General features: G+C 37.4%; 1 protein-coding gene across 1 annotated transcript; it reads right to left on the bottom strand.

Annotated features, from left to right (window-relative positions):
* Window positions 1–212: 212 nt before the first annotated feature.
* Window positions 213–25438, bottom strand: LOC144371605 (cancer/testis antigen 55-like). Its single transcript, XM_078033975.1, has 5 exons — window positions 25161–25438; window positions 22253–22440; window positions 14359–14503; window positions 2131–2243; window positions 213–1034 (listed from the first exon to the last, which is right to left on the bottom strand). The coding sequence occupies exons 1-5, from the start codon at window positions 25249–25251 to the stop codon at window positions 843–845; spliced, it is 729 nt and encodes a 242-aa protein (XP_077890101.1). The 5' UTR covers window positions 25252–25438; the 3' UTR covers window positions 213–842.
* Window positions 25439–27070: the final 1632 nt, after the last annotated feature.

Genomic DNA, 27070 nt, shown 5'->3' with positions numbered 1-27070 from the left:
TGTCTCAAAATAAAAAATAAAACAAAAAGATGACTTAGGATGTTGCTCAGTTGTTAAGTGCTTCTGGGCTCAATTCCTGAAATAAATGTGTAAATAAGTAAATATTTTAAAAACTAAAAAAATCAATTGAGGTCTTAATGGAATGCTAAATGATTTTATACCTAGGGAGTGAATGATGAATTAACCACACAAAAGCATTGTTGTTGCTCAGAGAATATATTTATTGAACTTAATAACATGTAACATGCCCATAGTATCCCTAAGGCACTATTCTAAAGGCTTGCTGATGAGTTCATAAAGAAAAACACCTCTAATGCCTTACCTTTATGGAGCTTAATTTCTGTCATGGTCAAGAATTATAGGACAATAATGAATTTAACAAATTGAGTAGATGACAGGAGATAGAAATACTATGGAAAAATAATAATTGGACAGATACTATAAGGGAGACTTGAAACTGAAGGCAAGCTATCAGTTTAAATCCTGCCCATTAAACATGTGTGTCTTGCTGCCTCTGGAGTTAAATACTTTGAATTCCCAGGTTATTTCTGGGTCATATCAGGCCACTGTTAGCACAGAGTCCACTCCTGAACATGAAAAACAAGAGATTTAACTTAATGGTAGTATCATTTCTTTTCTATAATAGACAGCTTTAGCATGTTTTTGCATTGATGAGGACTTTTCCTAAAGTGGGTTCATTGTCCCAAGTGAACTATGCAGTATCTTAATGACATTTACCTTAAAAACCATACTTAATATATTGTTTGGGCTCATTAGACTCTGAACCAGGCCCTTTACTGCCCATGATAATAAAGGCCAAGAGGAAACAAAGGGTTTTGCTTTTACAATATGTGCACTGGGGTCATAGAAACTGCTCTCCAAATATAGCAGGACTGAACGCTCTCTACTATGACCACGTCAACGATGTCATTTGGTTGAGGTACGTATCCAGCAGGAAGCTTCAGAGAATCCAAGGTGAAAAAGATGGTGTCGGCCACCACACCATGTCGCCCATGTACGCTGCTAATGCAGACCTGTGATGAGAAATGATGGGAATGGTTGTGTAAAAGCACAGTCCATCTTCACCAGCTCTGTATCTCCTCACTCTGCCTCTAACCTGTGGGTCAACTCCAACCCTGGCACCGATTTCCCAACCTGCCTGGCACACTGTCAATGCCAGGGGTGCTTTTAAAACACACCAGTGCCGAGGTCCCACCTCATGCCAATTAAATTGGAATCTCTGGGGATGGTCCTTGTGTTTCTGATGAGAGACCTTGGGAGACCTTGAGCTAAATATTACCCACAATGGCCATTAACCTCTATAGTTAAAGTTGAAAGAGTAAACAGGATTGAGTAAAAAAGGTTTGTGGTGGTAAGCAGACCGTAACTTTTTTTTTGACGAATTTTTAAATTTTATTCATTTATTGGTGTGTGGTGCTGAGAATCGAACCCAGTGCCTCACACATGCTAGGCAAGTGCTCTACCACTGAGCCACAATCCCAGCCCAGACCATAACTTTATCTACTTTCTCGGCCACATTCCAAGTTCCTCCCTAAAATTTTACTATTGCACAAAATGAATTTAATTTATCAACTAATTTTCAGTTTCCACTAACCAAATCATAACCAGCTCTTATTGGTGATCTCAAGCCCCACTCCACTCTTTCCCAGCAATTACCAACAACACAATATTTCTATTTTTGTTGCACTTGGAATATTTTAATACCTCCTAAATAAACAACATCATTTAGATCATAATTATATGTGTGTTCTACATTATTCTCTAATTATTTTCTTTCACAAGTGCAGCCTTTTCTTTTCTTTTGTTTTTAAGTTTTTTTTTTTTTTTTTTTTTTTTTTTTTAGTTTTCAGTGGACACAACATCTTTGTTTGTATGTGGTGCTGAGGATCGAACCTGGGCCGCACGCATGCCAGGCGAGTGGGCTACCGCTTGAGCCACATCTCCAGCCCCATGCAGCCTTTTCAATAAGAAAATAGGCTCCTTTTTGGCAAGGAGTATATTTTATTTTAGGTTTTCCCACATATCTAATAGAATTCTGGGCAGCAGAAATTATCACTAAAGAAGGATAAGCAGAAACAAAAGGAAAAGTACAACATGCAAACATACTACCTTGTTCACATGTTTGTGTCTCAGAGGCTTCACTGAGAGGGCTTTCCTGCTCTTTGTGTCTGGATGGATGGCAAATTCAACTTCTACTCGGTCACCCTTATATGGCTCAAAATCTAAAACAGCCACAGTGAGAAATCAAGTTAGAAAACCTTTTATTTTTGGTAATGTTACATTTTACAGTAATTTTGAAACTGCAATACCCTAAAATAGTTTCTATTTCATCTAAGAGACATTTTGAAATAAACCTCAAACCACCAACTTCTAATCTTCCAATCAAAAGGGAAGTTTGTAATCCTTCAGATGTTGATTTAACGAAGTCAAATGAGAAGAGGTGTCAACTGTGCATCTAAATCAATCTCTGGGCCGTGGTTCTTGAGATATCACATGAGTACTACAATCATAGTAGTACTTACCATATAGTTGCAGGGACAATGAATCAATATATATAAAACTCATACAATGGTGCCTGGCACCTAATCAGCACCAAATAAATGATGATTGTGACTTGTAATAGCATTATCCATAGCATATATTGCTATAGAAAAAATTTTATCAGGTGTTTTGGACAGATAAACATTATATACTTTATATCTTACAGTTACAAACAAATGTATACATATGTGTACAATAAATTGAGAGTCACAAGGTAAAAGGATCAGGGAGGATTTGGAGCAAATATAATTATCTGGGGCTGTGTTGTGGCTCATTGGTGGAGCACTTGCCTAGCATGTGTAAGGGCCTGGGTTCTAACCTCAGTACCACATAAAATAATTGAATAAAAATAAACCATAGTAGCTGTAATAAAATTATTAAAAAATAATTCTCAAATACTGGCTACCAGAAATGTAAATTGGTATAACCACTTCAGAAAACTGGCAATTATCAACTAAAGTTAAACATTTCTGAACTTTATGACTCAGCATTTCCTTGTTCTTTGTAGTCTTTTCTCATTTTTCCACAATTTCCATTATGACTAAATTTTAGAATGCCCCATGACATGCATTAGACCTCTTCCCTTTTGTTCTCTTTTATTCTTATCTCTTCACATTCCTTTTTGTGTGGCTTAATAGGATATCTTTGACTGATAGCTCCAAAATGCACATGCCCGAAGTGCTAATCAACCTGTTTCATACATCCAATTCTTACTCAAATCATTATGTCTGAAGCTAAATCCTTGCTAGTCTAGTCATATACCTAATTTTGCTCCTCAAGCTCTCCATACCTCAGAAATGGAAACTCTTCCCTTAGCATAATTCAAACTTAAACATTTAAAATAAATTGTGATTTCTCTTTTCTTCATACCAAGTGTCTGATGATTCATCAGCTAATACTTTCACCTCTATTCTAAAATCTTTTCCAAATTAAATCAATCCTTAGAGCCTCAACTATTACTTACCTTGTCCAAACACCCATTATGACTCACCAGGACTATTGTGATAGACTCCTAACTTGTCTTTTCAAAGATATCTTTGTCCCATAGAGACTATTCTGAATACCACAGTCAGGATAAACATCTTAAAATATAATTCACCAAATATCACAATGTCAAATTGAATTAGCTTTGATCTATATCAGTTGCCATACTTGGGTGAAAAAATATAGCCCAGAGAGGCCTCCATATATAGTAAACTGCAACCTCACTTGATGTGTAGACAAGTAGTAACTTAACAGAATATATCTTGGTTACCAAGCAACTGAACCTCAAACCAATCACAGCAACTTTAGCCTCAGCCAATCCCAGGACAAAAGCTGCCAAATTATGCCCAAATAAGGACAACATTGAATTTTACCAGTCAGGTCATCTCTGGACTCATTCCTTTCTTTTTTCATTTTCTTCTGTTTTTTTAGAATAAATACAGCTTATCATATTGGAAATAGAGTCATTCTGAGTTATCATTAGTCCAGAATGCTGCATGGTTTGAGAATATTTCTCTTGCTCAAGTAAACTATTAAATTTAACTGATATTAGGGTTTTTTCAACAGTATTGCTTATAACTTCACTAAAAGTCAAATCCTTACAATGACCTTCAAATCCCTATGTGGCTCATACTCTTATTCCAATCAGATTTCAGGCATACTTGAGCCTCTGAAGGACTACTGTCTTAAATCAGCCCACCGTCTTACCATGGGAATGATTTTTTTTTTGGTGGGGGGTAAATGGTTCCTTTTCATTTTCATTAGAGTTGTATGGAAAGTAGGCTGTGCCCTGTGGTGAGTTACTCCATGATGACTTGAACAATTTTCAGACTATGCCTAACCCTGAGTTACTCCATTTTATAAAGTAGTAGTTTGCCATGAGTTACTCCATTTTGAGTACAAGTGCTAAGGCAGAATGACTCTATACCATGTTTGTACAAGTAAACTACCACCCTCTGCCCAGCACAATCATAAGGCACAGATTGATACATAACTTATTCATGCCAACTCATCAAACTAAATCAGGAGCATCCACACATGTGGATAACCCAAATCATATTCTAGATGCCAGACACATGAGCTTATTAACTTCACCAGATGTAACCCACTCACCTAAGACCTATAAAAGGAAAACTCCCCCATGACTGAACGTAGTGGCATCCTGATCCTATCGATTTTCCTTGCCCAGGAAATTGCCACAGTGATGAACTTCTGATTTTCTGTCCCTGGACTTCAGCTTCACATGGTTTCTCTTGCCCTTGATGATGATGCATGGCCTACTCTGACACTTTGAAGCTGCTGTTTGGACTCTCACCTTAACAACTTTGTGGAACTGGTTCATTAAAACCCTTATCTGACCAGTTACAGTGACTCCTGCATTCATATCTGCTCTCTGTCTTTGCTCTTGACACAGCATCCTATAACCCTGAGGCTGTCTTAACTCTTTCTTAATCTTTCTGTGATCCATGTATATCACTTTCTGAAGTGTGACTTGAGTTTTTATAGACATTGGAAATTAAGATTGAAATGGATTAAAAGAATTTGTGATTATCCAGCTTATGACTGTCAGGTGTTCCACAAGAATTCAGTGAATTGGCACTGCTGAATATATAGCACACTATATATTCATAGTATAGCCTGTGAATTTGTTGTTACTCTATAAATTATGATATTGTGCAAAAATCACAAACATGTTTGGTCTATACGGATGACACAGCTCACTCAGAACAGTTGGAAAATTAGTAAAATCAGTTGGAAATATTTTAGGTCTCTACTAAAATTTTACCTTTTCAGTAACTGAAATTTCAACCCATTGCTCCTTAGATTTCTATTGTTCCTTAAAGTTTAACTCAGCAGTTTTAGTTCTAGTTTTAAGTATATTAGCTACATGACAAAGCCATAGGTCCACAAACAGATTTGTACAAAGAGGTTTTGGTGGGATTTTTTCAGAATAGCTAAAAGATACTATCAGCCACATGACTTTCAATAGAACAATTGAGAAACTGATGCATTAAATATAACAGAATGGACCTATAGACACATATAAAAACAAAGATGAGTCTGAAAACATTCTTCTTAATGAAAAATGTCATACATAATATGATTCCATTTCATAAAATTCTCAAACATGAAAATTAAACCTATGGTAGATAAAATATAGAATGATGTTTCCCTGGGAGTGGGAATAAGGATCGACTATGGAAGAGTATGAGGGTAATATTTCATTACAAGCACTTGTTAAAACCCAAAGACACTCAGAACAACAACAACAAAAAAACTAAAACAAATGTTGAACTTGAGTTGTTGATACACATACTAGAACTCATAGTACACAATATAAACGTATCTAACTTTCAACAACATAAAAAATATAACATAGATTGGTGAATAGATGGGATGATGAATACATGGATAGATATGTGAAAATGTGATAAACAATTATAATAAAATGTTACTGACAGAATTCAGGTGGTGGTTATATGGTTATTCACTGTGAAAATATTTCAAATTTGATGTATATTTGAAAACTTTCTTAATAAAAAGAATTTATCCAGGACAGGGAATATCTATTTACTTTCCATTTTCATTAGAGTTGTGTGGAAAGTAGGCTGTGCCCTACTTTTTTTTTTTACTGTCACAGATAACAGAAATCTCACTAATATGGTAAAATCTGAAATATAATCATGAGTAATATGTCTCTCATGTCCATATTCATTTCAGATACAAGGTAGCTAACACTCACCTTCTAAGGAGCACATAAAATATGTTTGATCATAAAACAATGTCCTTAGACATGAGTGACTATGGAAAGCTAACTCCAACATCTCACAAAGTGATGAGAGGTATCAGAGGCTCCTGGCCCAGCCAGTCCCTTAGTAGACCACTCTTCACTCCATGGTCTATGCCATGGCCTTAAAAAGGCAAGATTTTTGTCAGATCATCAAGCTGGCAGGATCACTGGGTTATTTGGGATACTGTAGGTTAGGTTTACATGAAACACTTAAGGGAAAGAACAGTATAGATGTCTTATTACATAGATATCAGTCCTAATGCTCTTACTAGGGTGTAAATTTATAACTATTTCTTTATTTAATAATTTGGCAACCTTCCTGTTGTGGTTTGGATACTAGGTATCCCCCCAAAGCTCCTGTGTTAACAAAGGGACATGCAGAGGTAAAATGATCAGAATATAAGAGCTATAACCTAATCAGTTCACTCTAGTTTGAATGGAGTGGCTGGTAACTGCAGGCAGGTGGGGTATGGCTGGAGGAGGTAGGTCACTAGGAGCATGTCCTAGAAGCATGTATCTGCCCTGCAACCTCTTTCCATATCATTCTCTGCCTTCCAGCTGTCCTGAGGAAAGCATCTTCCTTCTGCCATGCCCTTCTCACATGATGTTCTGCCTCACTTTAGGCACAAATTAATAGAGTGAGTTGACCATGAACTGAAACTCTCTGAAACTGTGAGCCAAAATAAACTCTCCCTTCTCTAAGATGTTGTTGTCAGGTATTTTGGTCATAGTGATGTCAAGCTAACACACTTCCTTTAAGTTTTCAATAAAACCTTTTGGCAACAATGAGCTTAAAAAAAGTGCATGCTTAGGGAAAATGAGTAATTAATTAGGTTTCCAAAGAAGTTGATGAATACATGGCTTGTGCAATACATCTGTGTTATGGGATTAATGTTTGTGTTTCTCCTCATCCCCAAATTCATATGTTGGAACACTGAGCCCTGGTGTGGTTGTTTTTGGAGACAGAGACCCTAAGGAAGTAACTAAGCTTAAGTGAGATCATAAGGATGGACCCCCTAATTGGGACTAGTGTCCCCTATGAGAAGAGATACTAGAGAACTTGTTCCTTCTTTTTCTCTATGTATGCATGCACTGAGGAAAGTTATGTGAGGACATAGTAAAAAGGCAGCTATCTGCAATCCTGGAAGAGAGCCTTCACCAGAAACAAAACCCATGGTAGTCTATTCTTGGAATTCTAGCCTTCAGAACACTGAGAAAATAAATTTCTGTTAAGCCCAGTTGATGGTCTTATGTTATGGAAGCCCAAGCAGATTAAGATAATCTGTCAACATTTCTCCTCTACCGTGGAGGTCGTAGTGATATCACTAAACCACGGGAAAAGCAGAGGACCCAAATGTGCTGAAGCATTTACTTCATAACTTATTAAATATTTTAAGAACATCATGTCCAAAGACAACAAGTTATCATGAGAAACTGCAAAAAAGTACATTTATATATAATTCTATGATCCATGACTTTTAAAGTCTGCTATAACATAATTTCAACAATTTTATTCCAATATTTCTTAGGTACATTAGAAAAATGAAGCAACAGCTGTTACTAGGTTAGCTCCACTAGAAGAATTCACAAAGAGTTATATGATGGCAGATGTTTTAAAAAGGAAAAAGAGTTAGGTAAATTCCAGTAATGGAAGTTTTTTCTGGCAGAAGTAAAATATATGACATTACTAAGAATGCTATTGTAAATTCAGTTAAAAAGTCCTATAGTGGAGGTAAAATTGTCTTTGTACTGCTATTGCAAATACAAATTTGGAAAAAGGCATCATAGTAAACCACGTGGTTCTTAGGAATTAAGAAATTGATAGAGCAGAAATGTACTTAGAATTGGTTGTGGTACAAACATAATTCATTACTTCATGCAAACATACTATGTATGGCATTCAACTAATTGAAACTGAAGGTATAGTAATCAAAATGTACAAAATGAGTGTTCATGTATTTTATATATTCAAAATAACTGAACTACAAATCTTTTGGGGCTGAATACAAAAGTCCTCATGCATGCTAGGAAAACACTCTACCACTGAGCTACATCCCTAGCCCAGATTTCAAGCATGCTTGATCTTCTAAAGGACTACTTTGTAAGTAAGCCCAACTGTCCTACTGTGCAAGTGTTTTTTGTTTTGAAACGAGTCCTTTCAAATCAGTAAAATCAGTTGGAAATCTTCAACTGAAAATTCAACAAACAGCATCAGAATTCAGTTTTAAAGTCTTTGGAGAATTATAATTATGGATATGAAATTTCCAAAGAGAAAAATGTTGCAATTTATCTATAAAAAATGGAGGTTGTGGGGCTAGGACTGTAGCTCAGTGGTAGAGCGCTTGTATAGCATGTGTGAGGCACTGGGTTCAATCTTCAGCACCACAAAAAAAAGTGGATAAAATAAAGGTATTGTGGGGCTGGGGATGTGGCTCAAGCAGTAGCGTGCTCACCTGGCATGCATGCGGCCCGGGTTCCATCCTCAGCACCACATACCAACAAAGATGTTGTGTCCACCGAGAACTAAAAAATAAATATTAAAAATTCTCTCTCTCTCTCTCACTCTATCTTTAAAAAATAAAAAAAATAAAAAAAATAAAATAAAGGTATTGTGTCCATCTATAATGATAATAAAAAAATTTAAAAAATGGAGATTGTGAAAAAATATATACATCACAGCTCAAATTGTTTACAAATTTGAAATTAGATGGTTATATATTTATGACCCCAGGCTTTTAATTCAGGACACATGTCACATAAGAATAGAACAGTGTGGTAAGACTCTCTTAATGTAGCTCTTATTTGTCATTGGAAAATATAATTTTTCATTTATATTGCATAACAAAATTGAAGGAAATTAAGGATAGCAGTGAATTTGTTGTTGTATCTAAAATTGGCAAAATATTTAAAAGTTCTAAAATTTCCATTAACATATACAAATACCTTCTCTTTCAGAAGCAATTTCAGTTTTGAAAAATGTAAAAGTAATACTAGTTTTTAATTTGTTCTTTCTAGATATACATGAGAGTAGAGTGTATTTTGATATATTATACATAGGTAGAATGTGTAAAACTTGTTCCAATTAAGATTTCATTATTGTGGATGTACATGATGTGGATTCACATTAGTCATGTATTTATATATGAGGACAGGAATGATATGTCAGATTCATTCTACTGTCTCTCCTATTACCATCCCCACATCCTTCCCTTCATTCCCCTTTGTCTAGTCCAATGAACTTCTAATCTCTCCCTCCCTTGTTGTGGGTTAGCATCCACATATCAGAGAGAAATCCATATGCCGTAGAATGAAATTGAACTCCTATCTCTCACCCTGCACAAAGCTCAACTCAAAGTGGATCAAGAACCTAGGAATTAGACCAGAGACTCTTTGCCTACTAGAAGAAAATGAAGGCCCAACTCTCCATCATGTCAACTTAGGAACCGACTTCCTCAATAAGACTCCTAAACCCCAAGAAATAAAATCAATAATCAATAAATGGGATGGTCTCAAACTAAGCAATACTATTTTAAAGGTCCAAACATCAAACCAATCTGTCCAGGTACAAATATGTTAAAGCCTGATTTAATTAAAGTCACCTGTAAAACTCTCTTTAGTCTAAAAGATGACTCAGGATGGAAAATGGAGGTCATGGCCACCTCAAGCATATCTGTAGCTATAGGAGGGGTTGTTCAAGAGAAGCTATGAACTTTGGTAGAAGAATAAAGACATTGCCAACATGCAGCCTGGCAATGAGGTAGCTAAGGGAATTAATATCCCAACATCTCCCTGCCTAGTCCAGTCTCCTACTTGTGCTTCCCATTAGCTAAATACAACCACACAATTATTGTCAGTAAAGGGCATATCAAAACAGAAAATCTACCTCTGGACTGAGTAAGATGCTAAGCAATTAGTTAGGCAACCCATGACTCAAGGGAAAGTCCAAAAAGCAATAAGAAAACTGCATGGAATTTCCTTTTATTCTTTCTAGTGAGTACTTGAGATAGTTTGTTCTGGAAAGCAAAGAAATAACCATATTTATGATCCCAGGATTTTAATTCAGGACATATGTCACATAAGAATAGACAGATGTCATAGAACTATATTAGTGCCTAACCTGAAAAATAAAAGGGGAGAAAATAGCACATTGTCTATATGGTCTGTCATGGTTTGAATATGAGGAGTCCTGTCAAAGCTCCTCTGTTAATGCAAGAATAATAAGAGGTGAAATGATTAGATTATGAGAGCTATGACTTAATTAGTTCATTGTAGTTTGAATAGACCAAGTGGATAGTAACTGTAGGCAGGTGAGGCATGGCTAAAGAAAGTGGGTCACTGGGATCTGTGCCTGCCCCATCCCCACCATTTTCTCTGCCTTTTGGCCACCATGAGCTGAGCAGTTTTCCTACCACAATGATGTTCTGCCTCACCTCAGTCCCAGAAAGTGGAGCTGGTGAACCATGGACTGAACACTCTAAAACTGTGAGTCAAAATTAATCTTTCCTCCTCTAAGTTGTTAATTGTTAGGCATTTTGGTCACAGAGATACAATGCTGATTGTCACATGGTCCTTCTAACCCCACCTTTTAGTCTAATTGACTTATTTCATTTTAGCATTCTTCATCAAAATATTTAAATATTTTATTGTATATTAATATATAAAAATAGTCTGAAATCCATTACTGGTGTTAAGCATTTCCATGAATAATGTTCATGGACCCAAGACCTTAACTCTAGTCTGAAATATGGAGCTGGTGATCATCACCATTTTGAGCAGGCGAAACCAGTGGGATCAAGGGCTATGAAGCAACAATTGGAGGCCTCTTCTGTTAATGCACAAATATCAAATGCACTCAATCCCTCCCTCTCCTGTTATACACAGTCTGCAAATACCCCACTCATTCTTCAACCTACTTACAATTGGTTTTATTAGTTTATACCTTCCTATTGGAGCTGACTGCATCTAGGTTACCTGAGATGGTTCTTCCTTTATTTTTTTAAGTAAATGACATTTTTTATTAGATAACTTATTAAAAGGGGATATGTTGATAACTTACAACTAAGTACATGTATGAAGATACAAATGGTGTGAAGATACTTTGTATACAACCAGAAAAAGAAAAAAAGAACAGATATGTACAAAGGCAGATAACAATCAAATTATGTATATTTTCAATTGATTTCTAAGGAAGCAATATGGTTTTGAAGTTATTAGTATTATACTGCATTACCAAACAATAAATACATTTGCAGAATAAATATTAAAGTAATGCAGTATTATATGACATGAGTGACATTCTTTTATAACTTGCTGAGAAGGTTCTTAACAGGATTCAAACTGAGTGTGTAAATTATGTAATTAACACAAGATCAATTTTTACCTGGATCCTACAAAGAAAGCTGACATTGGCATTGACAATTATCTTTTCATACCATCCCTCATTCAAGGCATGCCATATATACTCACCACACTCCAGTCATCCTGTCCTGTCCTCCCTTGTGTTCCTAGGTCATGTGAAGATTTTTCTACTGCAAGACTTTTTTTTTTTTTGGTACTGGAGACTGAACTCAGGGGTACTTGACCCCTGAGCCACATCCCCAGCCCTGTTTTGTATTTTATTTAGAGACAGGGTCTCACTGAGTTGCTTAGTGCCTTGCTTTTGCTGAGGGTGGCTTTGAACTCATAATCCTCCTGCCTCAGCCTCCTGAGCTGCTTAGATTATAGGTGTTGTTGTGCCACTGTGTCCAGCTTCTACCTCAAGACTTTTACATGAGCTCTTCGTGGGTTTGGAATATTTTCCAGCTGGCTCCTTCTTACCCTTCAGGTCTCTGCTCAAGTGTCACTTCCTCTGAAAGGCCTTCTCTGATCTGCTATCTATAGTAAATCCCTCCCCTTCCCCATTTTACTATCACAGTACTTTGTTCAATCCTGAAGAGCAGAAAACAATCTATAACTTTTGTTGGGGCATGGGCAGGAGTGGGGGAACTTTACTTGATGATTCTCTATATTCTACCTCATTAGAATGCAAATGTTATGAAAACAGTATCTGGAACAAAGTAAGAAACTCAAATATCTGCCCAATAAACAATAAGGAATCGACTTATATTGGCTCTCCATGATGTGGGACAAAAACTATTAAAACTTTTTCTGTTTTCCTTCTTTTATATTCCCATTATTTTTTTTTGTTTTTGTTTTTAGCTGTTGATAGGATAGACCTTTATCTAATTATTTATACGTGGTGCTGAGAATCTAACCCAGTGCCTCATACATGCCAGGCAAGTGCTCTACCACTGAGCCACAATCCAAGCTCCTAGATTCCCATTATTTTTAAAATTGCATTTTCTTATGCTATTTTCACTGGGTTTCATAATCAGATTAATAGCAGCTCTTCTGATCATTGTACGCATGACTGGCTGGGGGCTCAGGACTTTTTTTTCTCAGTGCTGGGATGGGCAGGCCTGCTTTTTTGGCCACCCTCTGTCTAACCTATTCAGGTCTATTACTTTGATTGACTGAACTGATTTTGTAGCAGTAAATACCTCCACCTATGCCTACAACCCCATCCTTTCTTTATGCCTCATGGACCTTGTTCCCTTAGTTATTCCTCCTCTCTTTTGCACCTTTGATCATCCCCTTGGCATGACAAACATGTTCATATCTTTCCCATCTTGAGAATTCTCCTATGAGGCTACCATTGATGGTACCTTTCTGTTGGCATGGTTACTGAAACCAAGAAATGGCCTTTGGAGCTTAGAAATTACATAGGCCTTTCCTTACAGAATAGATGATTTCTGACTATACAGGTCATAAAATTCTAGCTGCCACAATCAATCATCCTTGTAGACTTCCTGGGCTAACAACTAAGATTAAGTTCTGGCTTTTACATTCCTAGAAAAATAGAACAGAAAGCTGCTTGGTGTAACTGAGACAGTGTCCCCCTTTGTACCAAAATTAAATGGCAGATGATTAGGTCTAAACAGGTATACATTTTGTGCTTCTATTTGTTTTTCAAAATCTGTCCTGGCAGGGGATTCCAGAGGTATTGAGTCCAGCTTGGACAGCACCTAACCCAGGAAACCTTCCCCAGTTCTCCCAACTGCAGTCAGTCATGGTTACTGTGCTGCTCATTAATGCTATTCTCATCACCTCCTTTTAATGCATCCACATGCTTACTGTTCCCACTTGAACTATGAGCTTTTCACACACAGGGCTTAATAAAATCTGCCTTTTCTTTTTCTTTCTTTCTTTCTTTCTTTGTTTTCCTTTGGTGCCAAAGATCAAACCCCACTGAGTTACATCTCCAGTCCAATAAAGTCTGCTTTATTTTGGCCCCCTCAAATTCTAGAACTCTTTCCAGAACTAAATTAAACTCAAATTAAACTAAAAAATTAACAAATCATTGATTTATTCATTAAACAACTAAATGCTAAATCCAATAATTATAGATAGAATTAATAAAGGTACAAGGCTAGCTCTAAACATTTTTTAAAAGCATTTAAAGTATTTAAAAATAGTATCCCTGCATACTTACAATACTTTGTTAGATAGAAATTCAATATCTATGTAAACAAAAATCACATAAATATTAGTAACTGCATTCAATAAGTAAAAATGCAAAAGATGATGGTATGGAGTTTTTTAAAAAATCATATATCTGTCCCTTGCTACACATTATTTTCAAACTCCAAAGATTTACCTCAAACATTGAAGTGATAGGAGCCATGAATATTGGAAAAGTATTTCTTTTTTTATATGTTTATGTCTTAGTTGTAGGTGGACACAATATCTTCATTTTACATTTATGTGGTGCTGAGGAGTGAACCCAGTGCCTTCTGCATGCTAGGCGAGCACTCTACCACTGAGCCACAACCCCAGCCCTGGAAAAGTATTTCTAATATTAAAATATTCTCATCAAATAAGCATGTTCCAAATTTGACCCTGGAAATAATGTCTTTAAACCATCTTCAAAAACTTAAAAATGGTAAAACCTAATTTTCACTTCTAATAATAAAAAATTATACCTTTACATAAAACATCTAAGGAGAAGTAAATTGTGTGATTAATGTAGTCAGCACCACCCATTAGAGTGGTAATACAGCCAAATGAAACTTGTTTACAGGAGTCTGGTGGTCCATCAATATGACAATTATCAGAGAAAGCATCCATCTGTAAAGTAAAAAAAAACCCAGTTACTTCAAACATAACACAATTATAAAAGCTAAAAATATGTGCTTAAATCAATGAAGTTCAAGAAATAGCTTTTGAAAAATTATAATAACTTCGATGAATATATTTAAGTTGACAAGCACATTATAGACATGAGTTGATAAAATAATGTCCAATAATCTATCTTTTTCCTGTATTCTTTAGAGCAGCTTAGGAAAATTGAGCAAAAGGTACAAAAGTTAGTTCCTACATACTCCCTCTAATCAACCCTAAGTTTCTCCTATTATTAGCATCTTGAATTGGTATGCTACCTTGATTACAAATGATAAACCTATATCAGCACTTTATAAAGTCCATAGCTTACATAAGGGTTCATGCTTTGGGTGGTACATATATTTTTTAAAAAATATTTTTTAGTTGTAGATGGACATAATATCTTTTTATTTTTTTTATGTGGTGCTAAGGATCAAACCCAGTACTTCATACATGTGAGGCAAGTGCTTTATCACTGAGCTACAACCCCAGCCCAGTCATATGTTTTTAAATTGTGTTTAAAAATGTTATTTACATATCCACTATTTATTTAACACACCGATAACATAAGATTCAAAACAAAATATGTACTGTTTCTACTCATTAGGAATTAACAAAGGGGGATAAAAGACAAAAATAACAAATTCAAAGTAAGTCATGATAGTTGGTAAAAAAACAAATTCAAAAATTGGCTTCTGGGAATTTTCAGGAGGAAGAGAATTTCAAATGAAGACTATAGGAAATTACTTGAAGGAAGTGATTTTGACCTGAGCTGTGAGAGGGGAGAAAGATTTTACTTGATAAGTTGAGGTTGGAAATGGGGACAGAGATAGGGAAGAAAGAAAAAACAAGTCAGGGAAAACAGGGAGAAAACCCATAAAATTTCAGGTAAAGTTGGGCAGGGGTTTCTATAAAAGAGATGTCAAGGGAGCTGGGGCTGTGGCTAAGTGGTTGAGCACTTGCCTAGCATGTGTGAGGCACTGAGTTTGATCCACAGCACCAAATAAAAATAAATAAACAAAATAAAGGTCCATCAATGTCTTAAAAAATTTTAAGAAAAGAGAAGTCAAATTAAGACCTTATCTAAAAAAGCCTATCAAACCTTATTTATTGGGATTTTAATTATCTTTATTTTATATTTTATTTTTCTAATTACACAAATAATTCATGTTCATAGTGCAAAATGTAAAAAAGACAGAAAAGCAAAAGTCATTTACACATAACCAATAAATTTACTACTTATCTAAAGATAACCAATGACCACATTTTGGTTCCTACCTTGTACCAAATGTTCTGACTATGCATAAACAACTATTAAACATTTTTTTTGTACTAGGGACTGAACCCAGGGGTACTTTACCACTGAGCCACATTCCCAGCCCTTTTATAAAATTTTTCATTTTGAGACAGGTTCTCAGTAACTTGCTCAGGGCCCTGATGAGTCGCTGAGGCTGACCTTGAATACATGATCCTCCTGCCTAGCCTGCTGAGCCACTGGGGATTCTTCTTTTTAAATACTACCAATTATTGAACTTCACTCACTTGTTTTTCTTAGCTAGCAAAGCCCCAGTCCCAGAAAGGGCCAACCATCTAGCTATTCTCCTTTACTCCAACAGTGGAACACTGTAAAAATGAAGACATGATATCCAGCTGACTGAACTCATGTGAGAATTGTGAAGAACACAATACTCACATGGATGCTCAATACCACCCAAAAATCTTACACTAGCTCCCTAATAAATATGCCTTCCTCCTTACTCTTTGGAATTATCTATACCTCAAAGCTATAGCATCATTATCTTAGATTTTAATTACACAAGTATTTTATATCCATTAATGAAAAATTAGTAAACACAGAAGGAAGGCTTACTCCTTATTTCTCTGAGAAAATAAAGGAACTCCTCTAATGAACCTCTCAGCGCCTGTCATGGCTTTCTTTGCCCTTACTACTATAACAATGGAGGGACATGCGAGCCCTTATCAAAAGCCAGCACCTCCACTGTGCACTTGGTACCACTCTTTCCATGAGGACTTGGTTCTTACCATTATTACTTCTCTTTCTCCTATATTAAAAAATTTTCCCTCTCTAAGGAATCATCATAAAAATATAATGGAAACTCTGCTATCAAAAAAAAAAAAATAAGGGGCTGGGGTTATAGCTCAGCCATAGAGCACTTGCCTCACATGTGAGGCCCTGGGTTGTATCCTCAACACCACATAAAAATAAACAAAATAAATAAAGAGATTATGTTCCTCTTAAAAAAACTTTTGAAAATTAAGACAAATAAATCTGCTTTGATCTTATCTCCCCTTGGTCCTCATTTCTTTGCTCCTGTTCCAGAAAAAGATATTATAGAAATTGTCTACAAAAATAGGAAAAGCCTGGAACTCGACCTTACTATTCCCTGATAAGTGCTTTCTATATTCCTGAGCAGGGGTGTTTTGGGGATTTGTGGTAATTAGTTGGATGAGGAAATCAGCCTTAGGCAGGATGACAAATGACAGGAAGAGAAGGCAACGGAGACAATGGAGACAAAAAACTCGGGTCAAGTTTCCAGCCCACAAAAGGAAAGGGGTAACTAAAAGAAAAGGCAATCTTGAGGATGGGACTTGTATTTTGTAAACTAAGATTTGAATATGTTCAAATGCTGATGGATACTTCTCCTTAAAAGAGGAAGAGCTTAAAAAGACAGGAAGAGACACTCGTTAAAGAAAGGTTTTAGAGAATGCAGATGGAATAATCTAGAATACATGTAAGGAAGACTGGTCCTAGGAAAAGGAACATCTTTTCCATTCCAACAAGACAGGAGGAGAGAAAAGGTGAAGTAAAAAAGGAAATTTATAGGTTTTGTAGTTAAAAATGAACACTGGTGGGTAGGGACAGTGGCACACACCTGTAATCCCAGCAACTCAGTAGGCTGAAGCAGGAGGACTACAATTCTGAGGCTAGCCTCAGCAATTTAGCAAGACCTTGTCTCAAAGAAACAAAATTAAAAAAAAAAAGGACTGGGGACATAGCTCAATGAAGCACTGAGCACTGCTGGGTTCAATTCCCAGTACTACAAACTAACAAAAACAAAAACAAACTCAGTGGCAGAGCACTTGCTTAGTATGCAAGAGGCCCTGAGTTCCATCCACAGGACTGCAAAAAAAAATTATACATAACTAAATGGCATCATTCCCATAAAGTAAGAATGATTCATTACTAGGAAAATAATTTGTATTTTCCCCCCTAATAATAGCTCAAGTACAGGAGGTAGGGTGGGGCTAGATGAAGATCTTGAGGGTACTAGAAAAACATTTGAAATTCATAATCCCTAATTTTCAAAAATCTAGAAATGCAATACAAAGGACACTTCTTTCCAAAATTAATGTAATTCAAAGCACCTCTCAAGTACCATGTATTTCAATAAAATGGAAACCAGGTTAAGGCTATAACCAGTCTTTCTTGTTATTTTAAGATGCTTTCTTGTTATTTTAAGATATTTTAACATTTCTGAAATCAAGAGGACAGCCATAATCTATGCATAATTCAAATTTGTATTATTAAATTAGTAGTGTGCCTTAAATTGATAAAAATTCTGTTGCAATGGGCCAAACAGTGTTGAATAGGCATAAATACCACATTTTCTAGATGTTAAGATTGCCTTTTAAGATGCTGAAATCAGCCAGGTGTGGTAGTGCACATATGCAATCTCAGCATCTTGGGAGGCTGAGACAGAGGATCACAAGTTCAAGGCCAGCCTCAGCAAGGTAGCAAGGCCCTAAGCAACTTAGTGAGACTCTGTCTCAAAAAAAAAAAGGTGTGTATGTGGGGGGAAGGGCAAACTGGGTATGTGGCTAGTGGTAGAGTGCATCTGGATTCAATCCATAGTACAAATAACAAAAACAAACAAAAAAGATCCTGAGATCAAGGGCTGGGTGTGTAGCTCAGTGGTAGAATGCTTCCCACCATGTTCAAGGCACTGGATTCCATTCCCAGATCAAAAAGATCCTGAAATACTATTTCTTAAACATGTGAAAAAATTAACTGCCTTGTTGATTTTAAAGTTACAGTGGTAACCTATAGAATAAAGAAAAAGAATGTGCACATGCATGTAAATTAATACAATACTAATAAAAGGGAATGGAGAAGTGCATAATGCAAGTTAGCCAAATTCTATATTTTTTATGATGCAAAGTCAATAAATACTGGTTAATACTGGCAAGTCAATAATAAAAGGGATGAGAATATTAGGTGTACTATCCAGAGGCCTGGGAGAAGAGGGTTTCTATTTCTAAAAGTTAAAAACTGCCACTCAAGGAGTAGAACATTTGCTCACCATGTGGAGGTCCTAGGTTCTATCCCCACTACTGAAAGACAAAAACAAAAACAAAAAACCCTGCCACCCTTACTTCCTTAACAAGACTCCTATAGCACAAGAATTAAAATCAAGAGTTAATAAATGGGATGGATTCAAATGAAACTGCTTCTTCTTAGCAAAAGAAACAATCAGTGAGGTGACTAGAGAGCCTACAGCTTGGGAGCAAATTATTACCAGTTGCACATCAGAGAGAGCACTAATCTCTAGGGTATCAGAACTCCAAAAGCTAAACTGCATAAAAACAAATAACCCAATCAATAAATGGGCCAAGGAACCGAAAGACACTTTTCGGAAGATGATATACAATCATTCAACAAATATATGAAAAATGTTCAATATCTCTAACAATCAGAGAAATGCAAATCAAAACTACTCTAAGATTTCACCTCACTCCAGTCAGAATGGCAGCTATTAAGAATACAAACAACAATAAGTGTTGGTGAGGATGTGGGGACAAAGGCACACTCATACATTGCTGGTGGGACTGCAAAATGGTGCAGCTAATATGGAAAGCAGTATGGAGATTCCTTAGAAAACTGGGAATGGAACCACCATTGACCCAGCTATCCCACTCCTGGGTCTATACTCAAAGGATTTAAAAGCAGCATAGTAGAGGGACACAGCCACATTAATGTTTATTGCAGCACAGTTCACAGTAGCTAAACTGTGGAACCAACCTAGATGCCCTTCAGTAGATGAATGGATAAAGAAAATGTGGTATATCTATACAATGGAATATTACTCAGCAATAAAAGAAAATAAAATCATGGTATTTGCAGGTAAATGGATTGACTTGGAGGATATAATGCTAAGTGAAGTTGGACAATCCCCCAAAACCAAATGCCGAATGTTTTCTTTGATATAAGGAGGCTGATTCATAGTGGGGTTGGGAGGGGGAGCATGGGAAAGTTAGACAAACTCTAGATAGGGCAAAGAGGAGCAAGGGGCAGTGTGGGACAAGGGGGTAAAAAAATATGGTGGAATGAGATCTACATCACTATGTCTCAAATAATTTAGTAAGTTTGCCATTTAACAAATTATATAACAAAAAACAATACTGAACTATATAGAAGGGCAAAATTAATACACACACACACACACATATTTAGTTGTAGATGGACATGATACCTTCATTTTATTTATTTATTTTTATGTGGTGCTGAGGATCAAACCCAGCGCCTCACATGTGCTAGGCAAACACTTTACAACTGAGCTACAACCCCAGCCCTAGGAGAGCAAAACTAATTTCAAAATACAACATATAACCATGTTGATAATGATTTTAAATTCTCCTAAAATTAATAGTTTATTTTTACAAGTTAAACAAATAACTTAAAATCCCAGCAGGCCAGGTGTGGTGGTGCACGCCTATAATCTCAACAGCTCGAGAGACAAGAGGATCATGGGTTTAAAGCCAGCCTCAGTAAAAGTGAGACCCTGTCTCTAAATAAAATACAAAATAGGGCTGGGGATGTAGTTCAGTGGTTGAGTGCCCCTGAGTTCAATCCCCAGTATCTTCTCTCACAAAAAATAACAGCAGGTTTTGTTGTGATTGTTGCTATTGTCAGTAGTAGTGGGGGAGCAGAACACAGTGATTTGTAAAAATACAGAAAAACCAACATGCAGTAATGTTCAGGAAAATTCCCCAAACAAACAAAAGTTCCACAGGGAAACCAGGTTACCAAACACTGAAATATACCAAATCATTTGATCATACTTGCAAGACAAGATAATACAGTCAAGTGACCATACTAGGACATCTCCAGTTTCAAATTCCTATGAGACTATAGTGAATGATATGCATTTGAACTCAGTAAGGTGAAACTGTATTATTATATTAAACCATTAGCAAAAGAAGATCTGGATTTTTCTTTCAATTGCTACACCTAAATCAATTCCAGCCAGACTGAATATTTAGATATAAACAAATAAATAACTTTCAGAGGAAGGCTTAAATGAGATTTGTGTGAATTATGAGTTATAATAGGCCTTTGTAAGGATCCTTTATTGAACTCAAAGACCATTTACAGAAGATGAACACATTTATAGCATGCACAAATTAAACTCCATAAAATAAAGTTGGGCTCTGCTTCTTGTTTTCTGTCCTGAGCTGCTTTTCTCTGCCACACTCTTCTTCTGTGATATTCAGCCACATCTCAGGCCCAGAGCAATGGAGTTGGCCAACCATGGACTAAATCTCTGAAATCAACTGAAAAAAATCTTTTGACTGGAAAACTAAGATCAGGTGTGTATCATTCGACCTCAATTCAGAACCTTTTCCTCCCATGGGAATCTACTTGCCAGTTTGCAATTACCCATCCTCCACTGGAAAGGAACCCACTCACCAGTCTAAAAACACCCATGACCAGTCTATGTAGACCACTTCTAAATCAGCTTCCTGGCATGATGGATTTTGGACAAGAGTCCTATATTTTCTTGTTCAGTTAATTTTTCTAATAAAATCATCTTCTTTATCTAAAAACAAATAAAACAAAACAAAACAAAAAACCCAAACCAACCAACCAACCAACCAACCAACAAAAAAACCCCCAAAACCCAAGTTGTAAGGCAGTCTTAGAAGAAGTACCTGTAAAACATTCATACCATAAATTTCCTAATAGATCTCTAATTTCCCTAACATTACAAATAGTTCTAATGTCCCTGACAAATATTTATTTGCTCTACTTATTTGCTCTACTTTGACCAACACTTAAAGAAATGCACATGAAATTATGAGGTTGCTTTTCATTTCTCAGATGAAGAACAAAGATTTTGAAGAGTGACCATATTTCCATCCTTGCCAATGCTGTCCAACAGGTCATCTCACAGCCTGCTGCTGATAGTGTCAATGAGTATAATCATATGCAAAATTTGAGTATATACATAAAAAATGATAAATATCTGAACCGGGGTGCTGGCTTCCCAGCTCTGCAAATTTACTAGATATGTCAAGGTATACTTTTAAAACTAGAGAAGCTTATGGTAGATAAATCATATCTCAGTAAAGCTATTTTTTTAAAAAGATTAAAATCATGTCTGTTTACCTAGCAATTACATTTCAATAAATGCAGAAATCCATCACTTGGGTCAAAAAGGGAAGTTGTAGGATAGTAGAGACTCTAATAATTACCATTGTTAGTCATAGTTTTAAATGCTGAGCAACAGATATAATTTATACTTTTGCAAACAGTAGTCATAACAAAAACAAAGATGCCCCACACAATCTCATAGGTTAGACTTTAAATTCCACTCTACATCTATATTAACAGGCACCTCAAAGAGGTTGAATTAATAGAAGCAAGGTTGAAAGAGCCGAGGAATCAACACAGTTCAAAATTCATGCAAATCTTACTTTGATTGCTTTCAATCCATGAGATGTTTTATCTTCTTCCACAACTGCAGTAACCTTTTGTCCAGCTTTCACAGGAAAAATATTTTCAGTCACATCAGTATTGAAGTAGTAGATTGACTCATCAATCCAGCCATAATCACTACAGAACTTTGTCACAACTCCCTGCACAGTTTTATGCCTGGTATCATCTAGGAGATGGGTAAACAATATAAGAATCATTCTCAAATTTGAACATACAGTAGGGCACAATGGCACACACCTGTAATCCAAGTGACTAGAGAGGCTGAGGCAGGAGGATCACAAGTTCAAAGTCAGAATGAGAAATTTAGTGAGGCCCTAAGCAAATTACCTAGACCCTGTCTCAAAATAAAAATAAAATAAAAGGGGCTGGGATGTGGGTCAGTAGTTAAGCATCCCTGGGTTCAATCCCTGATATATATATATATAATTCAAACACACACATTACAAATATGTCCTACTAGAGAATGATCTAAATCTAGAAATAAAATGAGCTATATTGAGATACAGATGATGTGACAGTAGAGTGCAGTGGTTAAGTATACAGGATTCTGCAGGCAGAAAGCCCAGGTGGAAAAGCTGGTTGCATAATTTCTCTGTACAGCAGAGTAAATCCATACTCAAGGCAGCTGTGTGCTAAAGTGAAGAATACTGAGTCTGGGGTGAACCTGCCTAATTTGAATCATAGCTCTTCTCTTACTATCTAAATAAGACCAACACATTTGCTAACCTCCCTGAACTCATTCTCATCTGGAAAACCAGGACATGCACAATATCTAATAGAGTGGTTATAAATATTAACTGGTACTTACTTATAAGTTGCTTATAAGTTGTGAATGCCTCTCACAGGTTAAAGTGAAAACATGAGTTGTTATCCTATTTGTATCTAGAAAGCCTTTATGTATATAGAAATACACATATACAAATATACATATATACAAATACACATATATAAATATATATGTATACACAGTTTTATTTTATTTTTTAATTTCTTTTTAGATATACATGACAGTAGAGGTTATTTTGATATATTATACATACATGAAGTATAACTTATTCTAGAAAGCCTTTAAGCAACCATTATTGTTATATGGTTTCATCATTATCCTCTACAGCATCCCAAGCAATATCTGGGAATTCCTAAACATTTCACCTGACAGAGCACAGAAAGAGATGTGGAGGTGGAGGGAAAGAGGAAGTAGTGAGGACTTAAATGGAGCAAATTACATTCCATGCATGTATGATTGCATCAAAATGAACCTCACCATTATGTATAACTATAAAGCACTAATAAAAACAAAAAAATTGAAAAAAAACATGTCACATAAAAAAGAGATGTGGGGATTTAAGTCTAGTCCAAATGTTTACCTGGATACTCAGATTTTGTTTTTTGTGGTTGGTGGGTACCAGGGATCGAACTCAGGGGCACTCAACACTGAGCCACATCCCCAGCCCTTTTTATTTAGAGACAGGATCTCACTGAGTTACTTAGGGCCTCACTAAGTTGCTGAGGCTGGCTTTGAACCTGTGGTTCTCCTGCCTTAGCCTCCCAAGCTGCTGGGATTACAGGTGTGCACCACTGCACCCAGCACAGATTTATTTTTTGTCTGAACAAACACCACTAACAAGCTACAGATTGGGATCTGAACCAGAGATTGTGCCTGAAGATCCCAGGGAGTGAACCACAGTGGTTTAGGTGCCTTCACAAAGTCTTGGGTAATTTGATAGGATGGCTGGGAGAAATCTTCATTATAATAGGTTATGGAAGCCAAGAAAATGCTGAAATTTTGGAAAAAAAAGATAACCAAATTTGTTACCTGAAATAATGAATTATAAGAGAATGGATGGACAAAGGAGATAAGCATCATTCAAGCACAGGAAAGCTTGTCAAAGGCTCTATGCATCCCCAATAACAAAAGTAGAGGTAATAATACATGCTTCAGTGAGAGATGTCAGTTAAACACAGAGAAACCACCGTCTCTGGCAAGCTTTATTGTGACCCAGTCATCTCCCTTTGGGGTTCACATTGGATTGGCAAAGAAGCCACAGGACATCCCAGTCCAGGAAGGCTGGGCCGTGTCCAGAAAACACTACAGACCAAAGGGGAGTCTCTTTCACCATCCTCCTGAGGACACTGCATTTGCTTTTGTGGAAGAGCTGAGAGTGGAGGTGAGAGATGAGCATCCGGTTTGAATTCTGCTGGGCCGCACACTAGCTGAGTGCCCTTGCTTTCCTGTTTGGGCTGTAGATGGACATGGCACTACTAGGACTACTCTCATGGGAGCTTTGTAGGTATTAATGACAAGCAGCCCCGATAGCCCATACAAGCGCTGACCACAAATTAGAATCAATATAATTCAGAGCACACTAGCGTCCACCCAGCGAACCGTCACACGTTTGATTGGACTCTTCGCCACATGTACTCAGTGCCAGACTCAGAGAAGGTTTTTAGAATACAATATTGAACAAGTTAAAGAAGGTCTCTGCCTCCTACTGGCAACAGATATATATGACTCATCCATTTGATTTCAAATTCATACCCACTAGGATACAAAATCAAATCAACCTCAAATACTACTGTAAATATAAAAAGAAATATGTTGCACAGTCACGCGGTATCTACACAAGGTAAGTTCTCAAAGTATCTGATAAAATGCAAGGATGGGGAACGGGCCTCCAGGGTCTCCGTCTGTCTTTTATACCCTTAGCCATTTTGGACCACAGGTCAGAGGGCCCAAGTCCATCCAGCAGGGGGAACTCTGGTTTTCAGGGACGCCCTAGTACCATAGGTGGTGTGCAGGGACTTTCTAAGTTTGTGATACCCCAGAACAGAGGTAGGGTACAACCCTGTGGACTGGTCCCTTGGGGGAGGGGATAAATGAGTTACCTTCCAAGAGCCTCTGATGCTGTGTCCTCTCTACCTCCGAATCAGCTTTCCTTCGGAAGAAGGCAAGGGCCTGGGAAATAAGACGGTGCATGGTGCTGTCGTCAGCGAAGCCTGACCACCTAGCAACACTAGGTGTGAGGTTTGGCTTCTATTTAGGTCTATCCACAGTAGCTGTTGTGGGCAGCACTTCTTCTCTTCACCAAGTAGCCCAGCTTCTAATGCAGGCTCCACTCAAGTCTGGAGTGGATCACCACCTGTGGAGCTCTGGAGAACAGCACCCTTGGCCCAGCCAATGGGAGAGTAGTGCATTCAGAGCAAGCCACTGAGAGGCAGAGAGGTGGTGGGTGGGACTTCGAGGCTCTTCCTCTTTGCAATTCCTTCCATCACTTGCTGGGGGAGGGGCAGAAATGGGGTGGCCAATCTGAAACCGCTAGGCCTTGGACTCTTTTGTTCACTTCTTAGCGTAGAGGTTCTCATCTGTTGGATTATTCATCCAAGGCCTGCACCTAGCTTGGAAGGTGCGAGCAGGTACATTGCCCTAAAGAAGGAGGTGGTCTCCCAGACTGTCGCTCCCAAATGCCCAGCCCTCATTCTTCATTGCCTCAGGGTCCTTTTCTCTTCCTTTACCTCTGGGTTCCCTGACGTGCTCTTCAAACAGCCCCACTTCCCCACACTTACTCCACCCCACAAAGGGTTTAGTGGTCAATTCTAAGCAAGAGCTCTGTAAAGCCGGGCATGGCAGCGCACATCTTTAATCCCAGTGGCTGGGGAAGCAGAGGCAGGAGGATCTCAACTTCAAAGCCAGTCTCAGTCATGGCAAGATATTAAGCAACTCAGTGAGATATAAAATAAATAAATGAATAAAAACACCAAAAAAAGGGGGGAGCTGGGGATGTGACTCAGTGGTCCAGTGCCCCTGAATTCAATTCCTGGTACCAAAGTAAAACAAAACAAAACAAGAGCTCTCTGTTCAATGTTGATGTCATAGATATTGTAGAAAATCCTAACTTTCACATGCAGTTGGGCCTCAAAACACAGGCTGAGCACTATATCTGTTGGACTGATCATGACTTTATAGCAAGGCACTCATTGTAGACTGAGAGACTTGTTTTGTTTTGTTCTTTGGTACTAGAGATTGTAATCCAGGAGCACTTTTTACCACTGAGCTACATCCCCGCCCCTTTTAATTTTTTTTATTTTTAAGACAGGGTCTATTTAAGTTGCTTAGGCCCTCAGTAAGTTGCTGAGGCTGTCCTCCAGCTTGGAATCCTCCTGCCTCAGCCTCCTGAATTGATGGGTTTACAACATGCCCCACTACACCTGAGAGACCTTTTAAAGTACAACTCATCAAATTTATCTAAGATATGGATAGCTAGGGGGCAAGTGATCCAATGTCATGTGGGGAGTTTGGATTGTGTCAATCCTATTTTCATTGGGGGCTTTATTTTTCTGTTTGCAGACCCAAGTGATTCAAATGTGTCTGAGGCTGTGAAACACTTTTAGAGGCAGGGCATTTACTACCCAAAGTCCACCAATAGATAATTCAGTGAATATTATTCTTCCAATACTACCTTGGTTAATTAGGTGTCCCCATGGCCCTGGACATGGCCTATGATAGAGTCCTTAATCATCCTCCCTGCCTCTTCTTTTCTCACCAGCATCCATCCCAAATTATAGGCAGCTGCCTAAGTCAAAGGTTCTCCTTCTGCACCTGGAGCCCCTATTCCTACGCCTTTGCCCTGCCCCCACACATCTATTCTCTGGTGCAGCCTAGGCCTTATCTCCACCCTATTTGCATGCTGGAAGGTGTCCTGATAAAGAGGGGTGGAAGCATTTACCCATCCTTATTTTGGAGTGCATGCCCTGAAACCTTACTCCTTCACCCCTCTCCAACCTCCCTTTGAAATGGA

This window comes from Ictidomys tridecemlineatus, chromosome X (assembly GCF_052094955.1).
Source record: "Ictidomys tridecemlineatus isolate mIctTri1 chromosome X, mIctTri1.hap1, whole genome shotgun sequence".
Taxonomy (NCBI): Eukaryota; Metazoa; Chordata; class Mammalia; order Rodentia; family Sciuridae; genus Ictidomys; species Ictidomys tridecemlineatus.
This window is presented reverse-complemented; position numbering and strand designations above follow the sequence as displayed.